The sequence below is a fragment of the Eumetopias jubatus genome, unplaced genomic scaffold (genome assembly GCF_037043125.1).
Source record: "Eumetopias jubatus isolate StellerSeaLion01/CBP00866 unplaced genomic scaffold, mEumJub1_p1.0 scaffold_6, whole genome shotgun sequence".
NCBI lineage: Eukaryota > Metazoa > Chordata > Mammalia > Carnivora > Otariidae > Eumetopias > Eumetopias jubatus.
The window spans coordinates 38,473,428-38,499,908 of record NW_028274812.1 but is presented as its reverse complement, the minus strand read 5'-3'; the positions used below and the strand labels follow the sequence as shown (position 1 = coordinate 38,499,908).

The following is a 26,481-nucleotide window of genomic DNA, read 5'->3' as shown; positions in this document are numbered from 1 at the left end:
CTTCATAGGTTGTAGGACAGGAAAGGACATAGGCCCTGGAGTCAGACTAGCCTAACTTAGAAGCCATCAGTTTACAAATGAGTCAAAACCCTGAACTCAGGTTCATAAGTGAGGATCCCCCTCAACAAGGCTGGGACCACTTCTCTGCTGGATCTGCTTTGGCATGTTGTGCCATTCAGCCCTGACTGAGTCATCATGGCCAATTGTAGGCATTTGGTAGCATTTGACAACTACCTTAGGACCTACCTGCTTCCCAAAGATGTGCCTGGCCAATAGAGAAGCACAATTCCTGCATTACAGTCAGACCTATGGATATTTGTTTACCCTTATTAAAATGTCTATATATTTTATTGCATATAAATGAAAGTAAAATGGCTGTCTTTAGGTGCAAAATACTCCTATGGCAGGATCCCAAAATGTATTCACACTATGTCTTTTTTTTGAGCGGGTGTGAGGGGAGGCGGGGCAGAGAGAGAGACAGAATCCCAAGCAGGCTCCATGCTCAGCATGGGCTGAGCACGTGGGCTCAATCTCACGACCCCGAGATCATGACCTGAGCTACAATCAAGAGTTGGACGCTGAACTGACTGCGCCACCCACGGGCCCCAACACATTAATATTTTTTAAAACGATTACTCCCAATTTCACCAATATGCTGCTGTGGTTTGTATGGAAATTAAAAAATTTTATAACATTTTTACATGTCTTACCTGATTTAACATAATTTAATTTTAACAACGATTTTATAAGGTAATCAGTTTTACAGATGAGATCATTGAGATCAAGTGTACTCTGTCGTTAGTGGCAAACCCACAGATAGGTAGGATCCAAGATTTCCTGACTCCAAGACAAAGGAGGCATATGCTAGTCAAGGGGGCATAGTTTGCACATCTGGAAAGAGAATCAAATTCATGAAGTTGCATACATTCATAATGTACTGGTGTCTGCTAAAAACTATGTCTCTTGAGTGATTTGGCCCTCTAATAATTGCTTTTATTAAAACTATGTATTTAATCTCCTCTAATACCTGCTTCCATAGTAACTAGGTCATTTTATACTCATTGTGCTGTCCTCTCACATTTTCGTCTGTCCCTTGGCGTCTCTTACCATTTGCTTTTATTTTTCCTCCCCATTCTGACTCACTGTGAATCCCATCTTTATTCAACTCCTCTTTTCATCTATTCCTTGATTCTGGAATTTTCCTCTGACCTCATGATTTGATGACTGCTTCCCTAACCCAGTGAACTGAGCATATTATGCTGGGAACAGCAGGCCTTGTTTTCATTTTGTTTGCGTCTACATGGCACCCTGTGCTGAACCGTGTGATTCCGAGAACACCCATTGGAGGAGGCTGCGGCAGGGAAATAGAGGCCTAAGTAGAAAAAGAAGATGGGGAACTGGCATTTCATTTCAAAAATAAGAATGAAGAAGGAAACTGGTCTAATTAGACCTGAACTAACTAGCAACCCGGCCTCCAGGCAGATTTCCTGAATGGCTGCTTTCTGGGAGTGAGGCTTTGGAAGATTGGGGGATGTGGCCTTGGAGGGGCACAGTGGCAGATGGGAGCCCAAGGTCAGCTGCATGTCTCACTTCATGAGGTCAGTGTTCTTTCCCCTGAAAAGAAGAAGTTAGCTCCTGGATATGGGGCTGTGCCTTTTCCTAAATTCACTAGAAGTTTCCCAACTCAACCTATTATCAACTAAAATGGATTTCAAATTATTGTTTTCTCCTAGAATATAAGAAGATACTAAAGACGTCTGTTGTCTTGAAAAGTCTAAGCAGCCGGAACTGTTCCATGGTACATGTCCTCTCACACTGCCAAGAGAGGGGAAGATTGAGAGTTTGCCTACGAACTAAGTTTAAGCACTACTTGTTCGATTCCTGGACCCAACTGAGTTAGGGAGCCAGAGGACCTTAGAGGTTCCTACCATGGCTCTTCTGGAACCCTAACCCCTAGGGCAGGGGTCAGCTTACCTTCTGTGTCCATCTCTTAAATCTGTGCTTGGAATTGAAGCTAGCTGCCCCCCCCCCCACAAGATTGATTTATTTGAGAGAGAGCGTGGGCATACGAGTGGGGGAGGGGCAGAGGGAGAGACCCTCAAGCTGACTCTCCTGCTGATTGCGGAGCCTGGGGCGGGCCTCAACTCACCAGTTCTGGGCAGATCACGACCTGAACTGAAACCAAGAGTCTGTCGCTTAACCAAGGGTGCCCGTGGAGGCGCCCCCCTGCTGCTACTTCTTGATGTAGACAGTTGTTCTAGGACTTTGACTGAAAGTACATGGGCCACATGTAAGCATACATATCTACTAGCAGAAATAAATGACAGTGTTTACCCCCTTTCAATGACCTGCTTAACATTATTGTACTGAGTCTACAGATAGTCTCATAGGTTGCTGATGTCTGCATAGAACTGACACAGTCTTTCTGAGGGATAATTAGTAGTTTTCAAAATGTTCACGCCCTTGACTCTGGAATCCAGTGTATAGGAAATCATCAAGATTTTGCCTAATGATTTTACTAGATGTTCACTGTAGCTTCCCAGTAAACAGGGTAAGTTATCAATCATACATGAGACAAAATACTGCATAAACATCAAAAATATGTAAATGTGGCTGGGTTTTTAGACATAAAGGATCTTCATGAATCCCGTTGAATAAATCAAGTTCACAACAGTAAGTGCATATAAATATATGCAAGAAAATGTATACATATGCATAGAAGAAATAATCAGAAAGGATGGACCAAAATGATAATTATTTCTGGGTAGTGTGATTAACAGTCATTTTAATTAATAAGGGATAATTTTATTTTTCTATCTTCTACAATGAACAGGTGTTGCTCATGAAAAAGAAGATTATTTATTTATTTAAGATTTTATTTATTTATCTGACACAGAGGGAGACAGCGAGAGCAGGAACACAAGCAGGGGGAGTGAGAAAGATAGAAGCAGGCTTCCTACTGAGCGGGGAGCCCGATGTGGGGCTCAATCCCAGGACCCTGGCATCATGACCTGAGCTTTACGAAGGCAGACTCTTAATGACTGAGCCACCCAGGCACCCCGAAAAAGAAAATTATTTAGCATTGAAACTGGCCTCTGGAGTAGATAGATGGGGCAAGAATCTGATGAACTTGGACCAGCAAGAGGCTGCTGTCATTCATGTGTGTTGGTGTATCAGCAGTGACACAAGGGGCTGACGGTACACTGTTAATTCAGACAAAAGGATGTGGGTACAAGGGACTCAAGAGTGGGGTCAGCTTGAGAAGAACTTTGCAGATTGGTTCATATTTTTATTCTCTTTACCTAAAATGTCCTGATATTGTAGGATAATTATTTACCTTTCATTTTGACTTTAGATAAACTCTATTTTTAATTGTTTTCTCAAATAATAATATATATACAAAAGAATATTTACAAAGTTTAAAGTGTAGAAAATACTCATACCTGAAAATCCAGTGTCCCGGAAACGGAGCATTACCATTAGCCCTATAGAGATCCTTTGTTAAGTTCCCTGTCCCCATCTACACCCACTCCACCTCAGAGAAAACCCTGGCCGTGAAATATTTTTATCGTCGTCTTGCTTTTCTTTATAATTTTATTTCTAAACAATATTTTATTTAGTTTTGCATGTTTTTGGTCTTCATATGGCTGAGATTATATTTTATTATTCTTTTGCAACTTATGTTTTTCACTCAGTGTTTTGTTTCTGAGTTTTATCCATGTAGGGTGTAGCTTACTCACTTCACTGCTGTCAGTCGTGCTGGTGTAAATGCATCACAGTATACTATGTGCCTTCTCTGTTTATGGACTTTTGCATGATCCACAGTTTTTGCTACCATGAAAGTTCTTATTGATAACCTCTGGTGCTCATATATGAGTGTCTCAGGTATATACATAGGTGTAGAATTGCTGGATGGTAGGGTGTGTGAACTTCCTAGATCATGTTAAGTTATTTCCCAAGTTATTTGTCTGTCTTTATATTCTTGCCAGCAGAGTATGAGAGTTTCCGTGCTCCATGTAGTCATCAACATTTGATGTCAGACTCTGAACTTTTTACTAATCCAGTGGATGTGAAATGATTTAATTTGTATTTCCCTAAACATCAGTGAGGTTGAGCATATTTTCTTGGGTAACCCTTTGTGATTTCTTCCTATAGCAAATCTGTTTTGGGTCTTCGGGGCCATGTTTCTGTTGGGTTATTTCCATTTTTTAGCCTGGTTTGTAAGAATTCTGTTTATGCTGGGAACTCATCTTTTGCTAGTTATACAGATGGGAAAGACCTTCTTCCATTTAGTGGCTTGTTTTTTAATTTCCATATAGTGTGTGTGATGAAGAGACATTTGTCATTTTATTCACCCTTTCTTTTATGATTTGCCTTTTTTTGTGTCTTGTTAAGAAGTCCCTTCCTACCTAGAGGTTCATAAACCCTACTGTCTTCTAAAGTGCTTATAATTTGATCTTTGTGAATCATGTGAAGGTGTCCAATTTTATTTTTTCTACATGGATAACTATTTGTCCAGGGACAGCTTACTAAAAGATCTTCCTTTCCCCACAGATTTATAAATGCCAGCTCCATCATAGCTCATGTCCTAAGTGAAGCTTCCATATATGTGGGGGCCTGTTTGCTCAATCCTTCAGAGAACATACATGTTTGAGGTATCCAGATGCCAGGGGCTCTACTAGGGAACATCAGTTTTTTCGACCAAAAGGCATTTTTCTCACAGAACAAGTTAGAAGTGGTGCTGTTCCGGGGTCATTGTGCGGCACAGTGATGTCCTCAAGAAGCCAAGCGCTTCCCTGTTTCCCTCCACCGGCATCAGTTTGTCTTTGATGTCTCCCCACAGCTGCTGCTGCTGCTCTAGGTTTCGAATCCACACGATTTCCACGTCCAAAGTGGAAAAAAGTCACAGTGCTGTCTTATCTCCAGCTTCTTTTGGGCCACCCACGTAGTGTGCATTCAAGTTGCTGGTTCACACAGTCCCGCTCAGGGTGAGGAGTCTCAGCGGGCTCATTTTGCCGTCCATCCAGTGCTGAGTGTCAAGGCTCCCAGATGCCTGTGGGCAGCGATGGTACTAATTTCCAGGTCACCTTCCTCTCAGGGTGCAGTCCTGTGGGGATGCAGATCCCCTCTCCTCCTTGGGTGGCCCTAGGCTTTGTCCTCTGCCCCCTGCCCCCCCAGGGGACAGTGAACACCGAAGCTGGAATTCGTCTGGGTGGCAAATGTGGAACTAAGGAAAACTTCTTTTGTTTATACCTCTGGCTTCCCACTTTGATGTAGTTCCTTTGGCTTCTTAGTATTCTTTACTTTCTTGGTAGCTCATTACACATTTAGAAAGATTTTTTTTTCTGGAATTTTTGGTTGTTTTTTATTTCATTTATTTATTTTTTAAAGATCCCATTCATTTATTTGAGAGAGAGAGCACACACACGAGCTGGGTGTGGGGGGCAGAGGGAGAGGGAGAAGCAGGCTCCCCACTGAGCAGGGAGCCCGACATGGGGCTTGATCCCAGGGCCCCGAGATCATGACCCAAGCTGAAGTCAGGTGCCCAACTGACTGAGCCCCCAGGCGCCCCAGGAATTTTTAAATTGTTTTTTAGCAGGAGGGTCTGTCAGTGTATCTAGTTTATCTCCAGACTGTGGAGACACAAGTTGGCTAAATTCATTTCTTTTAATTGCATTATGTTTTGTCCCTCTTGCCCAAAGGTTTGTTGGAGACTGAAGCATTGCAAGGACGAGATGATGACACAGTAGCCAGGGCCGACTTCTCTAGCATGCTGTCTGAGGAGGAAAGAGAAGAATTAAAAGCAGAATTAGTTCAGGTATGTTTGGTCATCTTACTGTTGTTCTGTCTGTCTCAGGATCTTAGGAGTTAGTGTTAGTTTTGTCTAAGTCCCATGTTATAATTATGTTGTTTTTCATGTATTTATTTATTTATTGAGAGAGCGCCAGCAGGGGTGGGGAGCAGGGCAGGGTGGGGGGAGAGAGAATCTTAAGCAGGCTCCACAACCCAGCATGGAGCTCCACGTGGGGCTCGATGTCATGACCCTGAGATCATGACTTGAGCTGAAATCAGGAGTCGGATGCTTAACCGACTGGGCCACCCGGGCGCCCCTGTTGTCTTTCATTTAATAAAATTTAATAAATGATTATTGTAAGGTAATTCATTTTTTTCTAGGATGTTTTTGTAATTCTAGTTGTCTATTATCCACTGGTTGTAGTAGAAAAAGGAATAGCTATGTTGCTTAAGCAACAATGACAATTAGCTGTAAATATGCACCTCTTATTCTTTTTAATTTCATTATGGGAATCGTAATCACTTACAGACCTGATGAATTCTTCCAAGACCTTGCTGTAAGTACAGGTGCAAAAGCTCCTTTTTAAGAGCAGTTCTTGCTTTAGGTCAGCAACTTAGCTCAACAAATACTTTGTAGTGATTTATTTCTGTAATTAAAAAGTCAGTCATAGAAGCACCTAGACTTCTTAAGTTGTGTACTCGTTTGCCGAAGAATAAAGCTCTGGGGGCAGAAAGGAAAGCTATGGTGAATTCAGGTTTCCTTAATTCTTGTGTAGTTTCCATGGGCCTCTGGACTTAGAGGTGGGCAGGATGCCTGGCTCATCAGGAGTACAACTTTTGTTACAGCCAGTTGCTTACAGCACCCACTAACCCTTAAACACTTTCCTAATGAGCGGTTACATTGTGGGAGGAAAGCAGTGGAGAAAGGGAGCTTTTCAAAGAGAAGAAGCAGTAGGGCCAGAGGGATGAGGCCCATATCCCTCCCCATTCTGTGTCCCTGGTTCCGAGGGTCGGAAGCTCCTCCTGGTCCAGCCAGAAGCAGGGCTCTGGGCTCAGTTGCAGGCTGAGGACACAGCTTTGAGCTCCACCTCACCCTCACCGTGCTTGGTCCGCTCCAGGCTCTTCAAGCTCTAATCCTCTGGCGGTGTTTGTTTAAGAGCTTATAATAATATTAAAGACTTTTTAGGTGCTTTCACAAAGCACACCCAAAAATAACTTCATTGTAAAATGAAAAAGCAGCTTGTTCTTCTGGTACAACAGAAATTATTTCAGTAAGCACAGTTCCTCAGATCAAATAGCCTGGTTCTTGAGCCGGGTCTGTCTGTGGCCACTGATCTAGAACCACCCAGTCGACTTCCAGTTGGCTGCACATGCCGGCACGCACCGACCGAAGTCAGCTATGGAGGAAAATGTCCTAGCTCCATGTTTTCTTACGGTCCGGAATTCTGGTTCATGACCAGCTTGTTCATGTCACTTGTGGTGTCCAAAAGTTATATTCCGCAGACTGATGTCAGCTAACTGATTCTAAGCTAAAATTTAATTCCTTCACTGTTATAGTCCAAGTTTAAGTTTAGACAAAACCTCTGTAGCCGACCAACCTTCAAAAAATGCCTTGAGTTTTCTGGGTTCTAGGACTGCTCGGGTATACACACACACACATATATCAGTGTGTTTTTGTGTGCGTTCTTTATTTTCTAAACGGTCAACAGTGAGCGTGCATTACTTTTCTAATCAAGAAAAAGCGAGCCTTGGTTCTAAGTGGATGCTCCCGTAATACGAAAAACCAGTGCTGTTTCCAGAAATTCCTGTCTCACTTGGCCACATTACTAAGCTTCCAGCACATCTCATTACTAAGACTCTTGAGCCTGACTTCTGAAAGTAACACCAGACCCCGTTACTATGTTCAAGTTACCAGGATTCATGTTCTCATCCCTTAGAGTGCTTCCTCTCTCTTATTTCTGGATTCTTCAGAAATGAAGAAGTCCTGCATGTTGCGAGAGTGGCATCGTGACTCCCAGAGGAACATGGGCGCTGCTGTGTGCCCAAGGCCCAGTGAAAAGCAAAGGAAATGTATCTTTGCTGTTTTTTCTCTTCACATTTCCATTTCTTCTCCCTCCACCTCAGGCCACCTCTGCATAATGCTCATCCTTTTCTTAAGTCTGCTTTCCCTGCCCTTCTGCAAATGCATGCTGCTGCTGCTGCTGCTGTGTGTGTGTGCGCACATACACACACTTGCTCACACAAGTGTGCATGCACACTCACATACCGACCCCAAACCAGGTTCTTTCAGATCACATATGCATTCAGATTAGCTCAGATGCTAGTGTTTCATTACAGCAAGGACACACAGGGAGCAATCTCTTCAGTCCCACAAGTGGCCCTCCAAAGACCAGAGACGGTTTTTAGATAGCCCAGCTTCCTCAGCTCTCCACAGACATTCTTCCTGGGCACCTGGTCGCAAGCAGCCCCTCTCTGTGCCTGACAGAAGATCCAACTCGATTCATTTGCCACTTGGATAACAGGACACCTCACAGGGCAGCCCAGGAGATTGCCTTTGAGTCAGGCGATCACTGGTGGCCATGACCAAAAGCAAGAGCTTTGTGTACGAGGACTTCTTATCTCTGACTCCCTTGCTTACAGGGGGTCTAGGAATGTGCCAACGATCCAGTCTCCTCCTCAATGTGCTCCTCTCCTTCCTGTCCTCAGATTCTCCCACTGTCTCGTGACTATGTTGGATCCCTCCCTCCTGCTTTATCCTGCACTATTTTGTTGCTTATATGCCCAAGAGGATGCCCTTATACTTTGGGCAAACTCATAACTGCACTCATCCACACAGCCAACATATCGTTGTGTGCTACTGAGTGCTGGCAACAGAAGATCCGCCCTTATGTCAGGAGACCTAAAATAAGCCAGTATCGTCCAAAAGGCTACATCTTAGATGAAGTTTACATTTTAAAAGAGGAATCTGTTATTAACACAATTTAGTCTTTAGTTTATTATTGTGATCATGTGGTATGTGTGTTTTTAAAAGTTTCTTCATTGTGAGGCCAGTATCACCTCTGATCTGCTGCAGTAGTCTGTGTATAGAAGGTATACAATTAGATTTATAATGAACTTGAATTATTTTATAGCTTAAAGAAATATTTACTTTTTTTAAGTTTATTTTTTTAGTAACCTCTACACCCAACTTGGGGCTCGAACCCCATGACCTTAGGATCAAGAGACACATGTTCTACCTTCTGAGCCAACCTCGTGCCCCAAAATATTTTCATTTTTGAATACCAGAAGTTGAATATGCTTTCTTGCAAACCTTACCAATATATAAAGACATACTATTTTATTTCAGCTATTTGTTCTCACTAGCTCCTAACATCTTTTTTGAGGTCTTTACACATCTTTGTTTTTTTTTTCTCTCTCTCCCTTTTTATTTTAAGATTTTACTTATTTGAGAGAGAGAGAACACAAGCAGGAGGAGGGAAAGAGGGAGAGGCAGACTCCCTGCCAAGCAGGGAGCCCAACGCAGGGCTCCATCCCAAAACCCTGAGATCATGACCTGAGCCAAAGGCAGACGCTTAACAGACTGAGCCACCCAGGTGCCCCTCTCTCTCTCTGTCTTTGAATAAACTTGCTCACTCTTTCTGTGCTGCTCCCATCCTATTCTACTTTTACTTCACTAAGCCTCATGTTACTCTTTGTATTCCATAACGTGCATGGGCTTTTGAAAAGGATGAAATGTTGGGATTAGTACTGTAAATTTATGATGATATAACCATCAAATACAGCCAGTGTCCTCTAGATAAAATGACTCAAGAAAAATAGTCATTAATAGGAGTAGGAAAAACACCAGGCAACATGATCAAGTAGGCAAAGCCAATTTTCAGGCTTCCTTCATCTCCCTTTGGGCTCTTCTCCCTTCCTTTGGTGTGTGATTCCCCAGGAAGAACACAGTACCCTCAAGCCACCTGTCTCGTAGACTTACAAAGAAGTGCCTTGGGCTCTGGGCCTCTCTCTCTTAGTTGCTTCCTTCAAGGCCTTCTTCATTCTTTCTGGACTCAGTAGTGAACAACTGAAGTGTTCGTAATTAGTAATGTCTTATTGTAATATCCTTCTGTATCAGAGTCCTTCAGAGAAACAGAACCAATAGAGATTTTACAAGGAATTGGCTGATGTGATTATGGAGGCTGACAGTCACAGGATCTACAGTCAGCAAGCTGGAGACCCAGAGGAGCTGATGGTGTAGCTCCAGTCTGAAGGCCAGCAGGCGCGAGGCCTAAGAACAGCTGATATTACAGTTTAAATCTGAAGGAAGAAGAACAGTGTCCCAACTCAAATGCAGCCAGGCAAGAAGAGTCCCTATTTTTTTTTTAAAGATTTTATTTATTTATTTGACAGAGAGAGAGACACAGTGAGAGAAGGAACACAAGCAAGTGGAGTGGGAGAGGGAGAAAGCAGGCTTCCTGTGGAGCAGGGAACCCAATGTGGGGCTTGATCCCAGGATGCTGGGATCATGACCTGAGCCAAAGGCAGACACTAAACGACCGGGCCACCCAGGCGCCCCTAGAGGAGTTCCTATTAACTGAAGGAAGGTTTTGCCTTTTTGTTCTATTTAGACCTTCAACTGATTTGACGAGGCCCACCCACTTTGGGAAGACAATCTGCTCTACTCAGTCTACCAATCCAATTGTTAATCTTATGCAGGAACACACTCCTGGGTACACGCAACACGATGTTTGACCAAATGGCTGGGCATTCTATGGCCCAGTCAAATTGACACATAAAAATAACCATTGCACTCTCTCAAGTAGTATCTGGATTTTAATCTTAGTTCTTAGGAGTCTTCGCCAAAGGCATGATTAGCCAGGAGAGGAGGCTGGCCTTGAAGCAGTGGATGCAAGAGACCAAATGCTCTTACGCCTAAGCATTATACTGATGATTTAATAGTTTATGAAAGTATTTCTTTGTCTGGATATAAGTTAGATATTTTATGTAACCTAGCAGATAAAATTGGAGAGTAAATTTTCAATCTTCTAACATAAATTTCATTTTGAAGATAATTCATTAGCTAGTTCAGATTAATTTATAATTTTTTGCATTTTTTAGTGAGGTATAAAATTAACTATTTTAATATAAAATTAACTGTTTTAAAGTGAACAGTTCAGCAGCATTTAGTATACTTACAATGTTGTGTAACTACCACCTCTAGTTCCAAACTATTTTTAGCACACCAAGAAGAAACCCCATAATCGTTATGCAGTTGCTTCCCATTTCCCCTTCTGCATTCTGTATCTTTGGATTTACTATTCTGTATATTTCATATAATAGATGACCTTTCATGTCTGGCTTCTTTCACTTAGCCTAATGTTTTTGAGGTTCATCCACTTTGTAACATGTCTCAATACTCCCTTCCTTTTTATGGCTGAATACTCCATTTTTGTGTATACTGCAATTGTTGATCTGTTCATTCTTTGATGGGTATTTCAGCTGTTTTCACATCTGGCTATTGTGAATGGTGCTATTATGAGCATGTGTATACATGTATTTGTTTATATTCTTTGGGGAATATACCTGGGAGTGGAATTGTTGGGTCATATGGTAATTTTAGGTTTAACTTTTTAAGACACTACCAGACTCTTTTACAAAAAAGAGGCTGAGCCATTTTCCATTCCTACCTGGCCATGTACATGGGTTCCAATTTTGCTACATCCTCCGACACTTGTTATGTGCATGTTAATTCATATTTAAATAATCAAGTTTAAATATCTAATCTTAGGCATAAATATTGGTCATACAAGGAGATCTTCTAGGGAGTCAAGAAACCAAAGAACCAGACTATTAGTTTATAATAAAGAAATGATTAATTTAAAATTAAAGGGGAAAGAGTATATTAAATATTTCAATTAAAGACTTCTGCACTCTACCTCATCCCAAAAAGAATTTGATGTGGCTTACAGAGGTACTTATGATATCCGGTTTCCATACCACCTGCATCAGAGTAACTGGGAGCACTTGTTAAATAATGTATGTAGCCTGGCCCTACCAAATTGAAGATATCAGAATCTCAGGGCATTAAAAGGGGCATACATCTGGAATCTGCATTTTAAATATGCCCAATGAGTGACTTTTATGTAAACTGAAATTGAAAACCACTGGTGTAACTAGACCAAAAAATCTCTTTAGTCAAATGAGGGGCACAGCGCTCACCATGAGCATGGTGAGCGCTGTGAATTGTGCAAGACTGTTGAATCACAGGTCTGTACTTCTGAAACAAATAATGCAACATATGTTAAGAAAAAAGAAAAAGAAGAAGATAGCAGGAGGGGAAGAATGAAGGGGAGTAAGTCGGAGGGGGAGACAAACCACGAGAGACGATGGACTCTGAAAAACAAACTGAGGGTTCTAGAGGGGAGGAGGGTGGGGGGATGGGTTAGCCTGGTGATGGGTATTAAAGAGGGCACATTCTGCCTGGAGCACTGGGTGTTATGCACAAACAATGAATCATGGAACACTACATCAAAAACTAATGATGTAATGTATGGTGATTAACATAACAATAAAAAAATTTACAAAAAATAAAATACTTGTGATTAAAGGCTTTGCTGTGGGGCAGAACTCTCTGTTCTGTGTAAAGAGATGTGGTTCTCATTTTCATTCTTGCAAGCTAATATAATTTAAGATTATGTGTTTTTTCAATTTCTGGATTTGCTTGTAGATTTTTTTGGCATATATTTAGATCACTGATAAATATACCGAAAGCTTCAAGAAATGTGTCTCAGCATTTCATTGAAATGATGAGAATTTCATTAAAAAACCTGAGAATAGACCCAACTGAGTAACCAAGTTCACGTTTCCATCATTAAAAGTCTATTCCTTACAAATGCTTTTTAATGTGTGCTTCCATGTTTAAAATGTTAAGGCATGGGACTTCATTGTTCTTTCTTTAGGTTGGTGTTTGGTAAATTGCACTTCAGTGTTTCTCTTCACTTTTGGGGGATCAAGGATTTCATTAGAAAACTATGAATCCCTTACCTCCCTCAAATAACTAATGAATCTCCTACTGCCCCCCCAATTTTAAGTAAATTTCTAGGGTCCCACAGATATGAGGTTGAGAATATCAAGATGTTTAAACCTCTTTCCTCTTCTCTACATCTATAAGTTCTTTCTGCCAGGTAAAAATTGTCCCATTATTTTTATTACACAGTGAAAACCACATTTATAGCCAATGCATAAAAAAACCCCAAGACTCCCAATAATTTCAGTCACTCAAAACATATTATGTATGCAAAAGAAAGCAGAAAAGGTCTTTTTACAGAATAAAAGGCTGCTACAGAAAGAGAGCTAGAGATACAACCTTGAGAATTAGTAGGCCACAGATTAAACACAGGAAGACACATTGACAAAGGTGAAAGAGTGGAATGTGACGTGATAGCAAAAGAATAGAGGGTTTAATTTTACAGTAACTGTGTGTTCTCATTTAATGAGGAGACTAAAAGCATGACTGCCTTTAGCGGTCCCCAAGTAGACTCCTTTTGCAGCAATGAGTGTATGTCTGCATACTGAAGGCCTGCTCATCAAGAAAAGACAATGCTGACTATAACATGTTTATGGAATGTGTAATTCATTTTAGAAAGATTTCTGTGAGCATTAGAAAACTGTCCCATAAACATAAGAAATGGATAATGATAGATTACTAGGACATTTGCTGATATTAAAAACTCCAAGAGATTGTTCTTTTCTACCGTGGTCTTTAAGATGCTTCCGACTTGGAATTATGCCTATTTTGCTTAAGTGATTATTTATGTCCATGAAGCTTCACAACACTATTCCGATCTGTCCACCATTGGGGTAAAATCTTCCTTGCACTAGTAAAAAGGCAAAGGTACTTGTCTTTCTTGAGAGGCTTTTCTAGCAGCTGTATCTCTGGTAATCCAAGGAACACATTTGCATGATGACTGATGGTGTTAGTGTAAATGTGGTTTGTGGTCAGAAGTAGAGCAATACTCTGAATGTAAATGAGACACAGCTGCCACATTTGTAAAAATAAGAAATCTAGTAAAAATGTCAGGCTTTTTATGACCCCTATGCATGTGGGATGCTACGGGAGTACTAACAGTTCTCTTCTGGCTTCACAAAGGAAGTCACAGTCATTTGTACTGTTCAGAAAATAACGATGTAAATTTAAGCAATCTTACCAGGGCAATACATTATAAAATATGACAACAGAATAAAATACAGTAATTGAAATCAAAGACTTCATGGAGTTTCAAATTGATTTTCATAGGTTATAGCAACACTCTCTAAAATCTGGGCTTTTTACAGAACTGCTTTGTTAGAAATTACATTTGCAAGAGCAATTTTTGGCATGTGACTTATTTTATAACTAAGTTTGTACCTTTTGACCTTCTTCACCCATTTCATCCACCCCTCCCCCCCGCACCCCTCCCCTCTGGCAATCACCAATCTTTTCTCTGTATCTATGAGCTTGTTTTCATTTGCTTTGGTTTTTCTCGATTCCACATATAAATGAGATCATATGGTATTTGTCTTTCTCTGTCTGATAACATTTCACTTAGCATAATACCCTCAAGTTCCGTCCATGTCACAAATGGCAACATTTCCTTCTTTTTTATGGCTGAATAATATTCCTGTGTGTGTGTGTGTGTGTGTGTGTGTGTGTGTGTGTGTGTGTGTGTGTGTTTGACATTTTCTTTCTCCATTCATCCATCAGTGGACACTTAGCCAGTTTCTATATCTTGGCTATTGTAAATAATGCTGCAATGAACATGGGGGTGTATGTATCTTTTTGAGTTGATGTTTTCATTTTCTTTGAATGATTACCCAGAAGGAAAACTGCTGGGTGGTATGGTGGTCGTTCTGTTTTTTTGAGGGATCTCCATACTGTTTTACATAGTGAGCAAGAGCAATTTTATGAGATTTGCTTTTCTGCTAACACCTGGGAAAGAGGAAATATGTCCATATATAACCTTGTACATGAGTGTTCATAGCAGCTTTATTTGCATTGGCCAAACCCAAATGTCCTTCACCAGGTGAATAGGTAACACACCGTCCATACAATGAAATACTAGTCTTCAATGAAAAGGGAAGAACCCCTGATAATGCAGCAACATGGATAAATCTCAAAGATCTCAAATAATTAGACTGAGTGAACAAAGCCACACAAAAATGAGCTGTGGAGTGAAAGAAAGATCAGCAGCTACCTGGAGGAGGGGAGAGAAGAGAGAGGGGAGGGCTTACAAAGAGGACCTAGAAAACTTGTGGAGGTGATGGATGTGTTCGCTGTTTTGATTGCAGTGATGACTTCACAAGAGTAACACACATGTCAAAACTTACAGACGATACACTTTAAATGTGGGCAGTTTATTGTACATCAATTACTTGTCAATACACAGTGAAAAAGAAAAGGCAGCACAAATCATGTTCTTGCATACATGCTCTCCTCCCTTGTTCCTCCCTTCCTGATGCATTAGCTTGGCAAAAACCAGTGTCTGCTCAGCCTGTGCCTGCAGCAATGCAGCGATGTGTGATGGGCAAAAAATAAATACACAGCACCGACCAGTGACACTTGAAGTTGCCTGTAGGAGAAAGGCATACAGTACAAAGCCAATTTTTTTGTTCAAAAATTATATCTATGAACAGTATTAAAAAAAAAAACATTTGGGGGGAGCACCTGGGTGACTCAGTTAGTTAAGCATCCGACTCTTGATCCCGGCTCAGGTCTCGATCTCAGGGTTGTGAGTTCAAGCCCTGAGTTTTTGTTTTTGTTTTTGTTTTTTTAAACCTTTGGAAGATTAGAAGCCAAAAAATTGAGTGGTAGCTATTTCCTGGTGGGTTATAGGTAATCATTCTTGTTTATATTTTGCTGTTTGAGTGAATTTTTTATAAGGAGCAGTGATTACTTTTATAATCATTAAAACTAAAATAATCTGAGGGCACCTGGGTGGCTCAGTCGGTTAAGCGTCTGCCTTCGGCTCAGGTCATGATCTCGAGGTCCTGGGATTGAGCCCCGTGTCGGGTTCGCCGCTCAGCGGAGAGCCTGTTTCTCTCTCTCCCTCTGCTGCTCCCCCTTCTTGTGCTCTCTCTCTCTATCTGTCTCTCTCTGTGTCAAATAAATAAATACATAATCTTTAAAAAAAAAACAAAAAACTAAAATAATCTGTTTCTGTTTTAAAATACCAGACCGTCATGTCGGTGGGCTGCGTTTGCTATAGTTAAGCGAGGGCCTGGTAATAGGACAGTGTGCAGAGAGTTGCTTTGGAGCACCGAGTGCTTTGCAGGTGTGTGTTTCAGCTGCCCTCACATCTTTCCACACCGCTTTCCCTCCCGTCTGTAGCTAGAAGACGAAATCACAACGTTACGGCAAGTCTTATCAGCGAAAGAAAGGCATCTGGTTGAGATAAAACAGAAACTTGGCATGAACCTGATGAATGAATTAAAACAGAATTTCAGCAGAAGCTGGTACGACGTGCAGACCACGACTGCGTAAGTATCCCAACGGAACGTTTAAAAAATCACCGCTGTCTCTCACCTCTTCTGGGTTTGTATTTATCCATTTATTTATTTATTTATTTATTTATTTATTTATTTATCCTTTGAGGCTGATTTGGTACTTGTGGCTAGGAAAAATATTTTCTCTAGAAATAAAATAAATGTGACTAATCATTAAATACATTGCATGATGCAGACTCTAAAAAGTAGCTTCATGAAATTAAACTGTTGACCAGACGACTTTTATGGGTTTGTATTTTTTCTCTGTATTCTATATTTTTAAGCATTTGTTAAATAGATTTTTTTTTCTTTATGTTTTCTCATACAATTCTAAATGGACTGATGCTTTTTCCTCAGAATACTTGGGATTCACTATGGGTTTTCAGTGGTTGGCAGGTTTAGTACAGACTTGTTGCCCATTAATTTAAAAAGAAGTGCTTATACTTTGGGGATGTGCTTTTCATCCCTTCTACTCTAGAGAATATTTAGAGCTGGGATAAGGCCATGTGAGATAATAGAAAAATATGTGTGTGTGTGTGTGTGTGTGTGTATTGCTCTCTATCCCTGGTTCCTGACACAGAGTCCCTAAATCTCTTGGAATTTCCAGAATAGCAGCAGTATCCTTTGTTCTAATGAGGTGACTCTCAGTGGCTCTGGGATGGGGGAGCTGGTCACCAGAAAGACCAAGCCATGATTAGAAGCTTGGACTTGCAGCACTGTGCCTCCAGAGAGGGGAGAGGGGGCTGGAAATGGAGTTAATGACTGGTCATACCCTTATGATGATACCTCCATAAAAATCCCCAAAACATGGCATCCAGAGAGCTTCTGAATTGATAAACACAGAGAGGTGCTGGGAGAGGGGTGCACCAGAAGAGAGCATGGAAGCCCCACAGCCCTCCCCACATACCTCGCCCTGTCTGTATCCTTTGTCATATCCTTTTATAATAAGCCAGTCATCTAGTAAGGAAACATTTTCCTGAGTTCTGTAAACCACTCTAGCAAATTAATCAAACTCGAGAAGGAGGTCCTGGGAACCTCCGATTTATTGCCCATTGGTCAGAAGCACACAGGTGATAACCTGGACTTGCCATTGGCATCTGAAGTGGGATGAGGGGGGTGCTCTTGTAGGATTGAGCCCTTCACCTGTGGGAGCTGACACTCTCTCCAGGTATGCGGTGCCTTAAAATTTAGGACACCCAGCTGGTGTCACAGAATTGCTTGGTGAGGGAAAAAGCATGTTTCTGATGTCGGATGTGTTGTGAGTGTGGTAGTCGGCCCAAGAACAAAGGAAACAACAGGAAAAGTGAGTTTTTCCTGCTCACACCACCAGAAATGGTTTTGGCTTCCCCATTATCTTTTTGTCTTGTATTAGGCAAGATACAGAATAACTTTGGGTATTCTGCAATCATACTTTTATTGGATTACTTTTTAAATACATGAAATATTCAACTATTGTGGTGCTTCTCTAATGATTTAAAATATTTTGCTTGCCAGGTGTTCTCGTATCAAAGGGAAGAAGGTACCCACATCATGATGTAATTTTTCTTTTTTCGTGAGTTGGGGGCTAGAGGCTGATGGAGAAAGTTCCTATCCCTAGCCCTAACATTAGCCCCTAGTTTTTGTCTTCGTGTTATGCATTTTCTTCCCTGGCATTATCCATTGGATGGCAAAGTTATTACATTCCTAATATTTTAGTGGAAATCAGTTTTTCTCCCGGACATAGATAGGCCTGGCAATAGGAGTAAGTACCAGTGATGAACAGCAGTTACTTCCGTTTTGCTGGCGGGCAGCTTTGCATGCTGGTTACTGAAAACTAAGTCCTAAGACCTCAGTGAAGGTGCCCTTCGTATGAAGAGTTCCATCTAAAAGGAACTTGACGTCTCCCCACTCTGCTTCCCCTCGGCTCCATGTAAAGGAGAATGTTCCTTTCCCCTATCACAGCCTGGTAGTCCTGTCTGCTCCTATGCTGTGTCCCCCAAGAGCTCATCCAGACTGTGTCAGGGCACAGCCCAGAGTAGGGCAGGATGGAGCCAGGGAGCCCATCGAGTTATCTCCAGAGGCAGATTAACCTTCCCCAACCCGATGGTGACAATTATGGAAGACGATAAGAGACTGCATGGTGGTGTTTATCAATTTAAAATAGATATTGCCACACTATATGAACAATCTCCTATACAGGAGAGCTGGATTTTAGGCGCTTAATTAAATGAGCTTCTCCGTCAGTAGTTTTGGCTTCTGTCTTTGCACTTTGGTGGCTTAGACCACTTAGTGGCCCTGACAGAGTGAGGCGGAGTGAGCTCCAGTATCCTGGTGCTGGGCACCTCCTGCCACACTGATCTGCACTTCCTTCTGGGGTGTAAGACCCAGGCAGGATCTTTCTGCTTGGCCTCCCTAACCACACTGCAGGAGTGGGCTAAGCAAACAGAGGGCAGGACGACTCCGGCTCCCCCGTGGCTGATGGGAGGGACGGAGCAGCCCGTATCTGGGCAGAGGGTACATCAAGTTTGCCCTAGGTCTGAGGGGGCAGGGTGGGGAGAGATTCACAGTCGTCGGAGACGTGGAATTAGAGTGAGCAAGTTCAAGGAGGGTGGGCAGCCTCCTCCCACACGGGAGAATATATAGTCTCTGGGTTTTCTCATGTTTGAAAAACAAGTTGGTTTTATAGTCAGGCAGTCTAGTTAGTATCAAGCTTTTTGTCGAATGAGTAGATTTATTCCCTAGGGTTACGGAGTTGAAAGATTAGTCAGGAAGACAGAGTTTGGTTTTCGTTTGTGTGTATTTTACGAGTTATTCCAAATAAGCAGTTAAATGGTAGGTAGAGGAGTGATGTGAAGGAAAATAGAGTGTTATGTACGAAGCAGGAGATTGAACCCTGCCTGGGGTCTCAGGGAAGGTTTTTCAAGGCAAGAGATGGATGCTTCAGCAGGCCAGGGGGTGCAGGGGGAGCCTGCTGGGGGAGGCCCAGCCTGGTGATGGCCACAAGGAGAGAAGCCTCCCTCTCCCCCAGGAAAGCAGTCCAGTTCATTAGTGTTGTGGCGACCGCAGGGAGAAGTGGCTGGGGCTTGCGCAGGGCCTCATGGTATCTGTTAATAGAGTTATTCTTACTTCAGAGGCACTAGAAAGCCATTCAAAAGGTCGTGACAGTTCATTTACCCAACAAGTCCTTACGTGTGTCTACTATTAGTCATTATTACCCTGGAGCTAATCTGAGCCCTCGGGATGTGGGACTCAACAAGATGGACAAAGTTCTTCCTAGCTTCTTAAGAGTGTTGAAGGAGAAAGGAGCATGAAACCCGTGACAGAGCCGCCGTAGGAAGAGCTGTCAGGAGTACCGTGATGAGAACAGCGCAGGGTGACAGGCTAGAGGGGAGGGCAGGGGCCACTGTGACAGAGTCCTCGTCAGGGAAGTTCTGTCCTAATGCTGTCCCGGAACGTCACTCGGAGCTGACACCCGAGTGACCAGAAGGATCCCGTCTTGTGATGATGCAGGGGAGAGCTTTGGGGCTGAGGCAAGAGTTGCTGCAAAGACCCCGAGGCCAGAAGTGGGTTGGTTTGCAGGGTAGTGAGAGGGGTGGAGGTCTGGGCCTGGGGGGCCTCCCAGACCGTGGGGAGGACTGGGGATCTTATTCTAAGGGCTCTGGGTGCCACTGGAGGATTTGAAGCAGGAAGTCATCTGTTCCGATTCACCTTTTAAAAAAAAAAAAATCACTCTGGTTTCTTTGTGTTATACAGAATGGGGAGAGGTGGGAGTGGAGACCAGAAGATCCTTTCTGAGACTGTTGTAGTAGTCCACGTCGGTGACGGTCGTGAGGGACAGAGAGGGGACAGGATCTGGAGGCCAGGCCAGGGGGATTTCCCAAAGGTTTGGGGGTGAGAGAGGAGGCAAACAGAGGGATCAAATGTGACTGTTGGTCTTTGACGGGGGCAGCCAATGGAGCATTGGGACTGTGTACAGCAGTGGGCATTACATGCATCACGGCTAAGCCCATGGGCTCTGGACTCCAGTTGCTTGGATTGAAATCTAGGTCCCCAGCATGGGTGAGATGAGATCCTATTAGTACCTATCTCATAGGTAGTGAGGATTCAATGAGTTAATATTTGTAAAGCAGGCAGAAGGGCATCTGATCCCTTGTAGGCCTGTTTGCTGTTCTAGAAAACAAGTCTGGCGGGGAGACTCAGAATTCTGTTTTGGTGACAAACAGGTTTCTATGTCGAGAGGGCCGCTCGGAGGAAGAGTCAGGGATGGAAATAAACATGGGGAGTCATCTGCGTATTGATGTCATTGAAAGCTACAGGACTACACGAGAGTTCTAAAGACACTTTAATAAATGTGGATGATCATGGACTCCTCACTCTTTTAGGGATGATGTGAGCCTGCCTTTGTAAGGAAGAATCAATCCTTTCTTAAGAGGGAGGCATAAGTGTATCAGTAACATAATTTCAGGAGTGCACCTTTCTCCCACCCTCTTTTCTTGGCTGCCGAGGTGGGGGTGGGGAAAGGTCTTAATCACATGGTGGGCGGGGGGCTTGGTTACAGAATCTGTTTTCCCCGTGAATTAATTAAATCCCTGCAGTTAGTGCCATGGTACCCATTCTAGGACAAGATCTACACCTCATAGGATGAAAATTTTGATGTGAGGAAATGAGGAGCTGGGTAGGGTTAGGTTGGGTAGAATTAAATTTCAAAGCACTAAAAAGAATTTTAGCTGTCAGAGGATTGAAGGTAATTCCCAGAGGCAATACTTTGCATACTGATTAAGCAATCATGACCTATTTAGTTTGATTTATACTGAAAAGAAAATCTATGATATGTTAATGAAGGATCTTGGCATATTTTAGTCTGTGGTAGGATTCAAGTAGGAATAGGACTGGATGAGTAGAAAGAATTGCACAGCATACTGAAATTATCCCCTTTATGGAAAGATAACCATACAGTAGCAGGTCAAAAGATATCTGTATTCGGGGTTTGTTGTTGCTGTTGTTTTTGTCATAGTTTTGTCTTGCTTTGATTTGAGAGACTTGAAGAACACACACCAAAAATTCCTACCACCTCCTTTTTTTGTTGTTGTCTTAAGGGGTTTTGTTGTTGTTTGTTCTCTGCTGCTTTTTTGTGTTGTCTTTGGGCTTTAAAGAGGCATGGGGGAGGTGGGAGGCTTTGGTGTGTTAGAGGTAGGGAGGACACAGGAGGAGAAACTGAATCTCTTCTGTAGGTAGAAGGAGTAGGAATTCAGAAATGCAGCGTTCTCATGGGCTATTCAAATGGATAGGCTTCATTTTAGTAAGTGTTGAGCCTTCGGTAACCCATGACATTTCTCCACTAATAATCCCCCCTCTAAGCTGTGCTACAGACCAAATGGTAGGTCTGCCAAGGGGAGAAGGTTTTGGGAAGGAATTTAAACCATTCCATCCCTTTGCAATAATTAATAACTTCATCCTTATAAAGAGTAAAATGCAGCATTAAAAAATGCGCGGTGGTTGAAAATTGAAGTTTCGTTTGTGATTTATTTACTCTTTGATTTTGTGCTTCTTAGACTTCCAAAGCATTACAGTCAGTAATGACTATTACCTCTTCTTTTATGAGGAGCCCCTTGTAGCACCGGTTGAGTTGGGAAGTGCCAGTGAAGATGAAAGACCTAATTTCAAAAGACACACATAGTCGATCTCTCAGACAGCTGTTTATTCTGCTTACCTTTTGCCTTTCATCTTATCACACAAAGCAGGAAGTAGGCTCTTCTTTTCCAGGTTCAACTGGTAAATCTCTTTTGGTAACATGTTTAAGGAACCTTCAGAAGAAAATAAGCCTAAATACTTCTGTGTCTTTGGTGAGATGCTGCATGGGCAACTGTTAAAACAATAATCTTCTTAAAATCCCGTAACAGAAAATGTATTTGTGCTATCCAATATCTTCTTATCAAAAGACTTATAATTTTTAATTCTTCTATTTGTGTGTAAAAAAAATGCTTTAAGTCAAAACGTTTTAGAAGATATACTTTCTCCTTTTGATTACTGACACTACTTTCAAATCAGTAAGACATGACAAGATGAACTGCATGAAAAGTCAATAGAATGCCTTTTATTTGGTTTGCAGAGAACCTTACCTCTCCCTACTGAAGATCCCCTTGTCAGTGTGCCAGCCAAACAGTTCAGCTGTTCTGGCCAGTAAATGTTATCCATTCCTTGAAGAAGATGTAGCTTAGGGGCGCCTGGTGGCTCAGTGGTTAAGCGTCCAACTCTTGGTCTTGGCTCTGGCCCTGATCTCAGGGTCATGAGATCAAGCCCCACATTGGGCTCCCTGCTCAGCAGGGAGTCTGCTTGAGAGTCTCTCTCCTTTTCCCTCTGCCCCCCTGCTCGTGCTCTCTATCAAAATAAATAAATCAATCTTAAAAAAAAAGAAAAAGATGTGGTATACACACACACACACACACACACACACACACACAAAATGGAATATCATTCAGCCATGACAAAGAAGGAAATCTTGCCTTTGAACAACATGGACAAATCTCAAGGGCATTATGCTAAGTGAAATAAGTCAGAGAAGGACAGATACTGCATGGTATCATTCATATATGGAATCTAAAAAAATTTTTTTAGAAAGAAGTCAAATTCTTAGAAGCAGAGAGCAGAAGGGTAGTTGCTAGGGGCAGTGGAGTAGGGGGAAAAGGGGACGGTTGGTAAATGCAAACTTCCAGTTACCAGATGAATAAAAGTCTGAGGATCAAATGTACAACAGTGACTCTAGTTGATACCTGTATTGTATAATTGAAGTTTGCAAAGGGAGTAGGACTTAGATGTTCTCACCAAAATATATATGAAAACATGCGAGGTGAGGGCTCTGTTAATTAAGTGGGAGGAATTCTTTCACAGTGTATATGTATATCAAATCATTACGATGTACACTTTAAATAGCTTGCAATTTTGTCATTCATACCTCAGTAAAGCTGAAAAGAAAAAGGCTATCCATTCCAGCCAAACGATCTCTGAAAAGTAAAGCCTGTGCTCCCATTGACTTTCTTTTTTTTTTTTTTTAAAGGATTTTAGTTATTCATTTGAGACACAGAGATACAGAGAGAGAGAAGAGAAAGCATGAGCAGGGAGAGAGGCAGAGGCAGAGGGAGAAGCAGGCTCCCCGCCGAGCCAGGAGCCCGATGTAGGGCTCTATCCCAGGACCCCGGGACCATGACCCGAACCAAAGGCAGATGCCTAACCATCTGAGCCACCCAGGCGCCCCTCCCATTGACTTTCAATGAAAAGTAGAAAGTTTACTTATGCCCTAAATTTAAAAAAAAAATCTCCCAGTAACAAATTTTGAATGAATTAATGCATATGAATATGTGGTAAGTGTGAGCTACTATTTGCTAGCACGGTTACACTTTTACCAAAAAAAAAAAAAAAGGTTCAGCCCTGGACCAGATTCCAGCCTTGTTGGGACCCGCAGGCTCCTACACAAAGCTACTGTTTGCTGGAATCACTTTGGAGCCCACGAAGACAAATTGCCCTTGCCTCGAGGGCAGGCTTCCGTGGCCCTCCTCCAGAGTCGGGAGCCGCACACTGCAAAGTCCTGACTCTCTTCTATCGCTGAAGTCTGGCAGTCAGCCTGGACTCTTTCCTTCCTCTGGCCTCCTGTGGCTCTTACTCTGGGGTATCCAGGCCCTGGGGACACAGGGATGTTGAATGAGATGCAGCCCCTGCCCTCAGGAAGTATAGGCAGGTCACAGGCAGACTGGAAACCCGTAATTACAACAGAGTGAAAAATGTGTTTGGAAAGAGCTGTGCAAAGTGCCTCACAGGAACACAGACGAAAGGCACATAACGCAGACTTCTGGGAGCATCTGCTCCCATCTTTCTGCCTCCCGGTGCACAAATGACAGCAAGCTGAGAGTCCCGTAACATTTTGACGTTTATTTCAGGAGAATGTAGTTGTCTCCTGTTTCATCAAGGATGTAACTCAGCAATGGTGTAACTTTATATTTAGCTTGAGAGACATCATCTAAAATGCTAAATTACCATTTCCATTTAAATTACAGGGTTGTCAAGTCAATCAGAAGGTTGGTGTTTACATTGTTTTTCTTTATTTCAATATTATTGAATGTAATTTTAGGAGTTTTAGGAGTACAGACTGTGTACCGAATTCCATGGCACAATAAAGAGAATAAGATGTAAATACAACGACATCCTTCAGCGTTTTCAGTGGCCTGACAGGAGGGTCTTTTTTCAAGATGTGGGCGCCTTGCCTCTAGATAGGGATATGTATGACTTCATTCAGTTTTAAGCTCAAGCCCAATTAGAATGCAGTGTAAGCTTACAGGGTCTGTGCGGTACACAGCTCCAGGGGGACCCTTGGCTTACACTGGATGTGAGTAGTGCTTCTTAGAGCTTTTAAGTGCCCTGAGCCCCATGGCCTATTTCTCTCGGGATCCCCGGTTACTTTGTTCTGGGAAACCATTTCTTCCCATATCACACTCTCTCCTTGCCCCCTTCCCCCTAAATCTCTTTCCCTCAATTACTGGTCTCTATGTAATGTATGTAGGATGGCTGGTAATTGTTTTTAAGAAATGTGGTCGTTAGTCTAGGGAGGAGAGGTGTAAAAATGTGGGGAAAGAGGTACATCTTAGAAGTCTTAAGATGCAGTATTATTACTTTTCTCCACAAATACTTGCACTATAGACAGCTGACCTCACTCACCTCCAAATGTCTGTCATCTCCAAGGCAAGGAGACGTTCTGCAGGAAGGCAGGCACACTCATCCTAGCCCTGTCTCTGTCTTTAAAAGGTCACACAGTTCTCTGGGCCTCAGTCCCATCATCTGTAGTCTGAAGAAATTGGACTCTAGTGCCTTCCAGATTTAACATTATGTAATTCTCAGAAATAAAGAGTAAACAGTCCTAAAAATCCCTCTTCAACACTCCTTTGAGCTCTCCAGATGGTTGATTTTAAACTTTAACATTTCACATGGGTATAGAGTTGCATTTTTCACGGTGAGGACTTAATGTCACTAATACTTCACTAAAGTAGTCAGATGCCCGTGTATACCCACCACACATTGTTCTATAGAAGAGGAGTGTGTTTACAACATAACGTAGCTCGCTAGCACTTATTGCTTACTAGATGTACTTCTCCCTGGCTAGCTGTTTTGAAATTAAGCCATCGAATGCAGAATGTGATATACACACACCTGTTCAAAAGTCACCTCATCTCAAAATTCGAAGCATTCTCAAATATATAAAGTTAAACTACAGGGAACAGTTTACAAGAAACAGTTACAAGCAAAAATTAAATATTTGCTGTAATTGCAAGAAATTCCTGTAGAAATGCAGGAGCAACGCAAGAAGGAATTCTCTAACTAGTCACCGATCCCAGCCTGACACAAAGGTCATGGATGTTGCAGGGTCTTTCTTTACTTTTCCCTTGAGCCCCCTTTCAGGCCGTACAGAATCAGTGCCGGGTAGATGCTCAGTGTACTTGCTTCCTTCGCTTTTCCTTGGTTCCCTTTCCTACCCATGTGTCTGCCCCGCCTCCAGAGCCCAGCTCTATTCTGCCGACACCCACTTGGCCAAGGCCCCAGGGATCTCTGGCCCCGACTGACAGCAAAAGGTGGCTTTCACAGTATTACTAAGGGTGTAGGCTTTGCTCTTTTTAATTTTTCAAAGTGGGGCATTTACAAAACAATAAAACCCTTTTTTTCCCCCAAATATGGTGGGATCGTGTGGCAGAGCAGCTGGAACAGAGGTTTTAAGGCAGGACGGGGCCTAGTATGTCCATGGACTGGCAAGGAGGTCCTGGGGGGCTGGAGCCAGGGGAGCGAGTGGGAAGAGGAGGGTGAGAGGGCCAGCTCATGTAAGATCATCCTGAGGCCCGTTGTGTGGACTTTGACTTTTACTCCAAGTCCTCAGTCAGTCTGGTGGGAACATAGGCCGATGAACAGACAATTGCCGAATTATCTTCCTAAAACTGTTTTGGAAAAAGGTCACTATATTATCTTAAGATCATGTGCCTTTCTTATTCCCAACCGTAAATATTAGAAAAATAAGCGAAATACTAGTTATAGTTTGCCCTTTTCTTGATAATTTTACCCCTGAACGTAAAAGCTGAATCTTCATATTGAATATGCATTTTCTACTTCCTGTGTTACCTTTGATGGCTAACTGTTTCCTTGCAAGGGTCTCTTTGTAGAGTTAAAACACAC

General features: G+C 42.4%; 1 protein-coding gene across 2 annotated transcripts in view; it reads left to right on the top strand.

The window, feature by feature from the left end:
- The window catches only part of TPD52L1 (TPD52 like 1), a 97,062-nt gene that overhangs the window by 57,329 nt on the left and 13,252 nt on the right, over positions 1–26,481 (top strand). The window contains exons 1-3 of one of the 2 annotated variants that reach the window (XM_028117024.2): positions 10,643–10,677; positions 15,059–15,071; positions 16,142–16,290. In XM_028117024.2, coding sequence (XP_027972825.1) covers positions 10,643–10,677; positions 15,059–15,071; positions 16,142–16,290 — 197 coding nt within the window. Of the gene's footprint in view, positions 1–5,702; positions 5,819–10,642; positions 10,678–15,058; positions 15,072–16,141; positions 16,291–26,481 lie in introns of those variants that run through there. The other variant, XM_028117023.2, reaches the window with a different exon arrangement.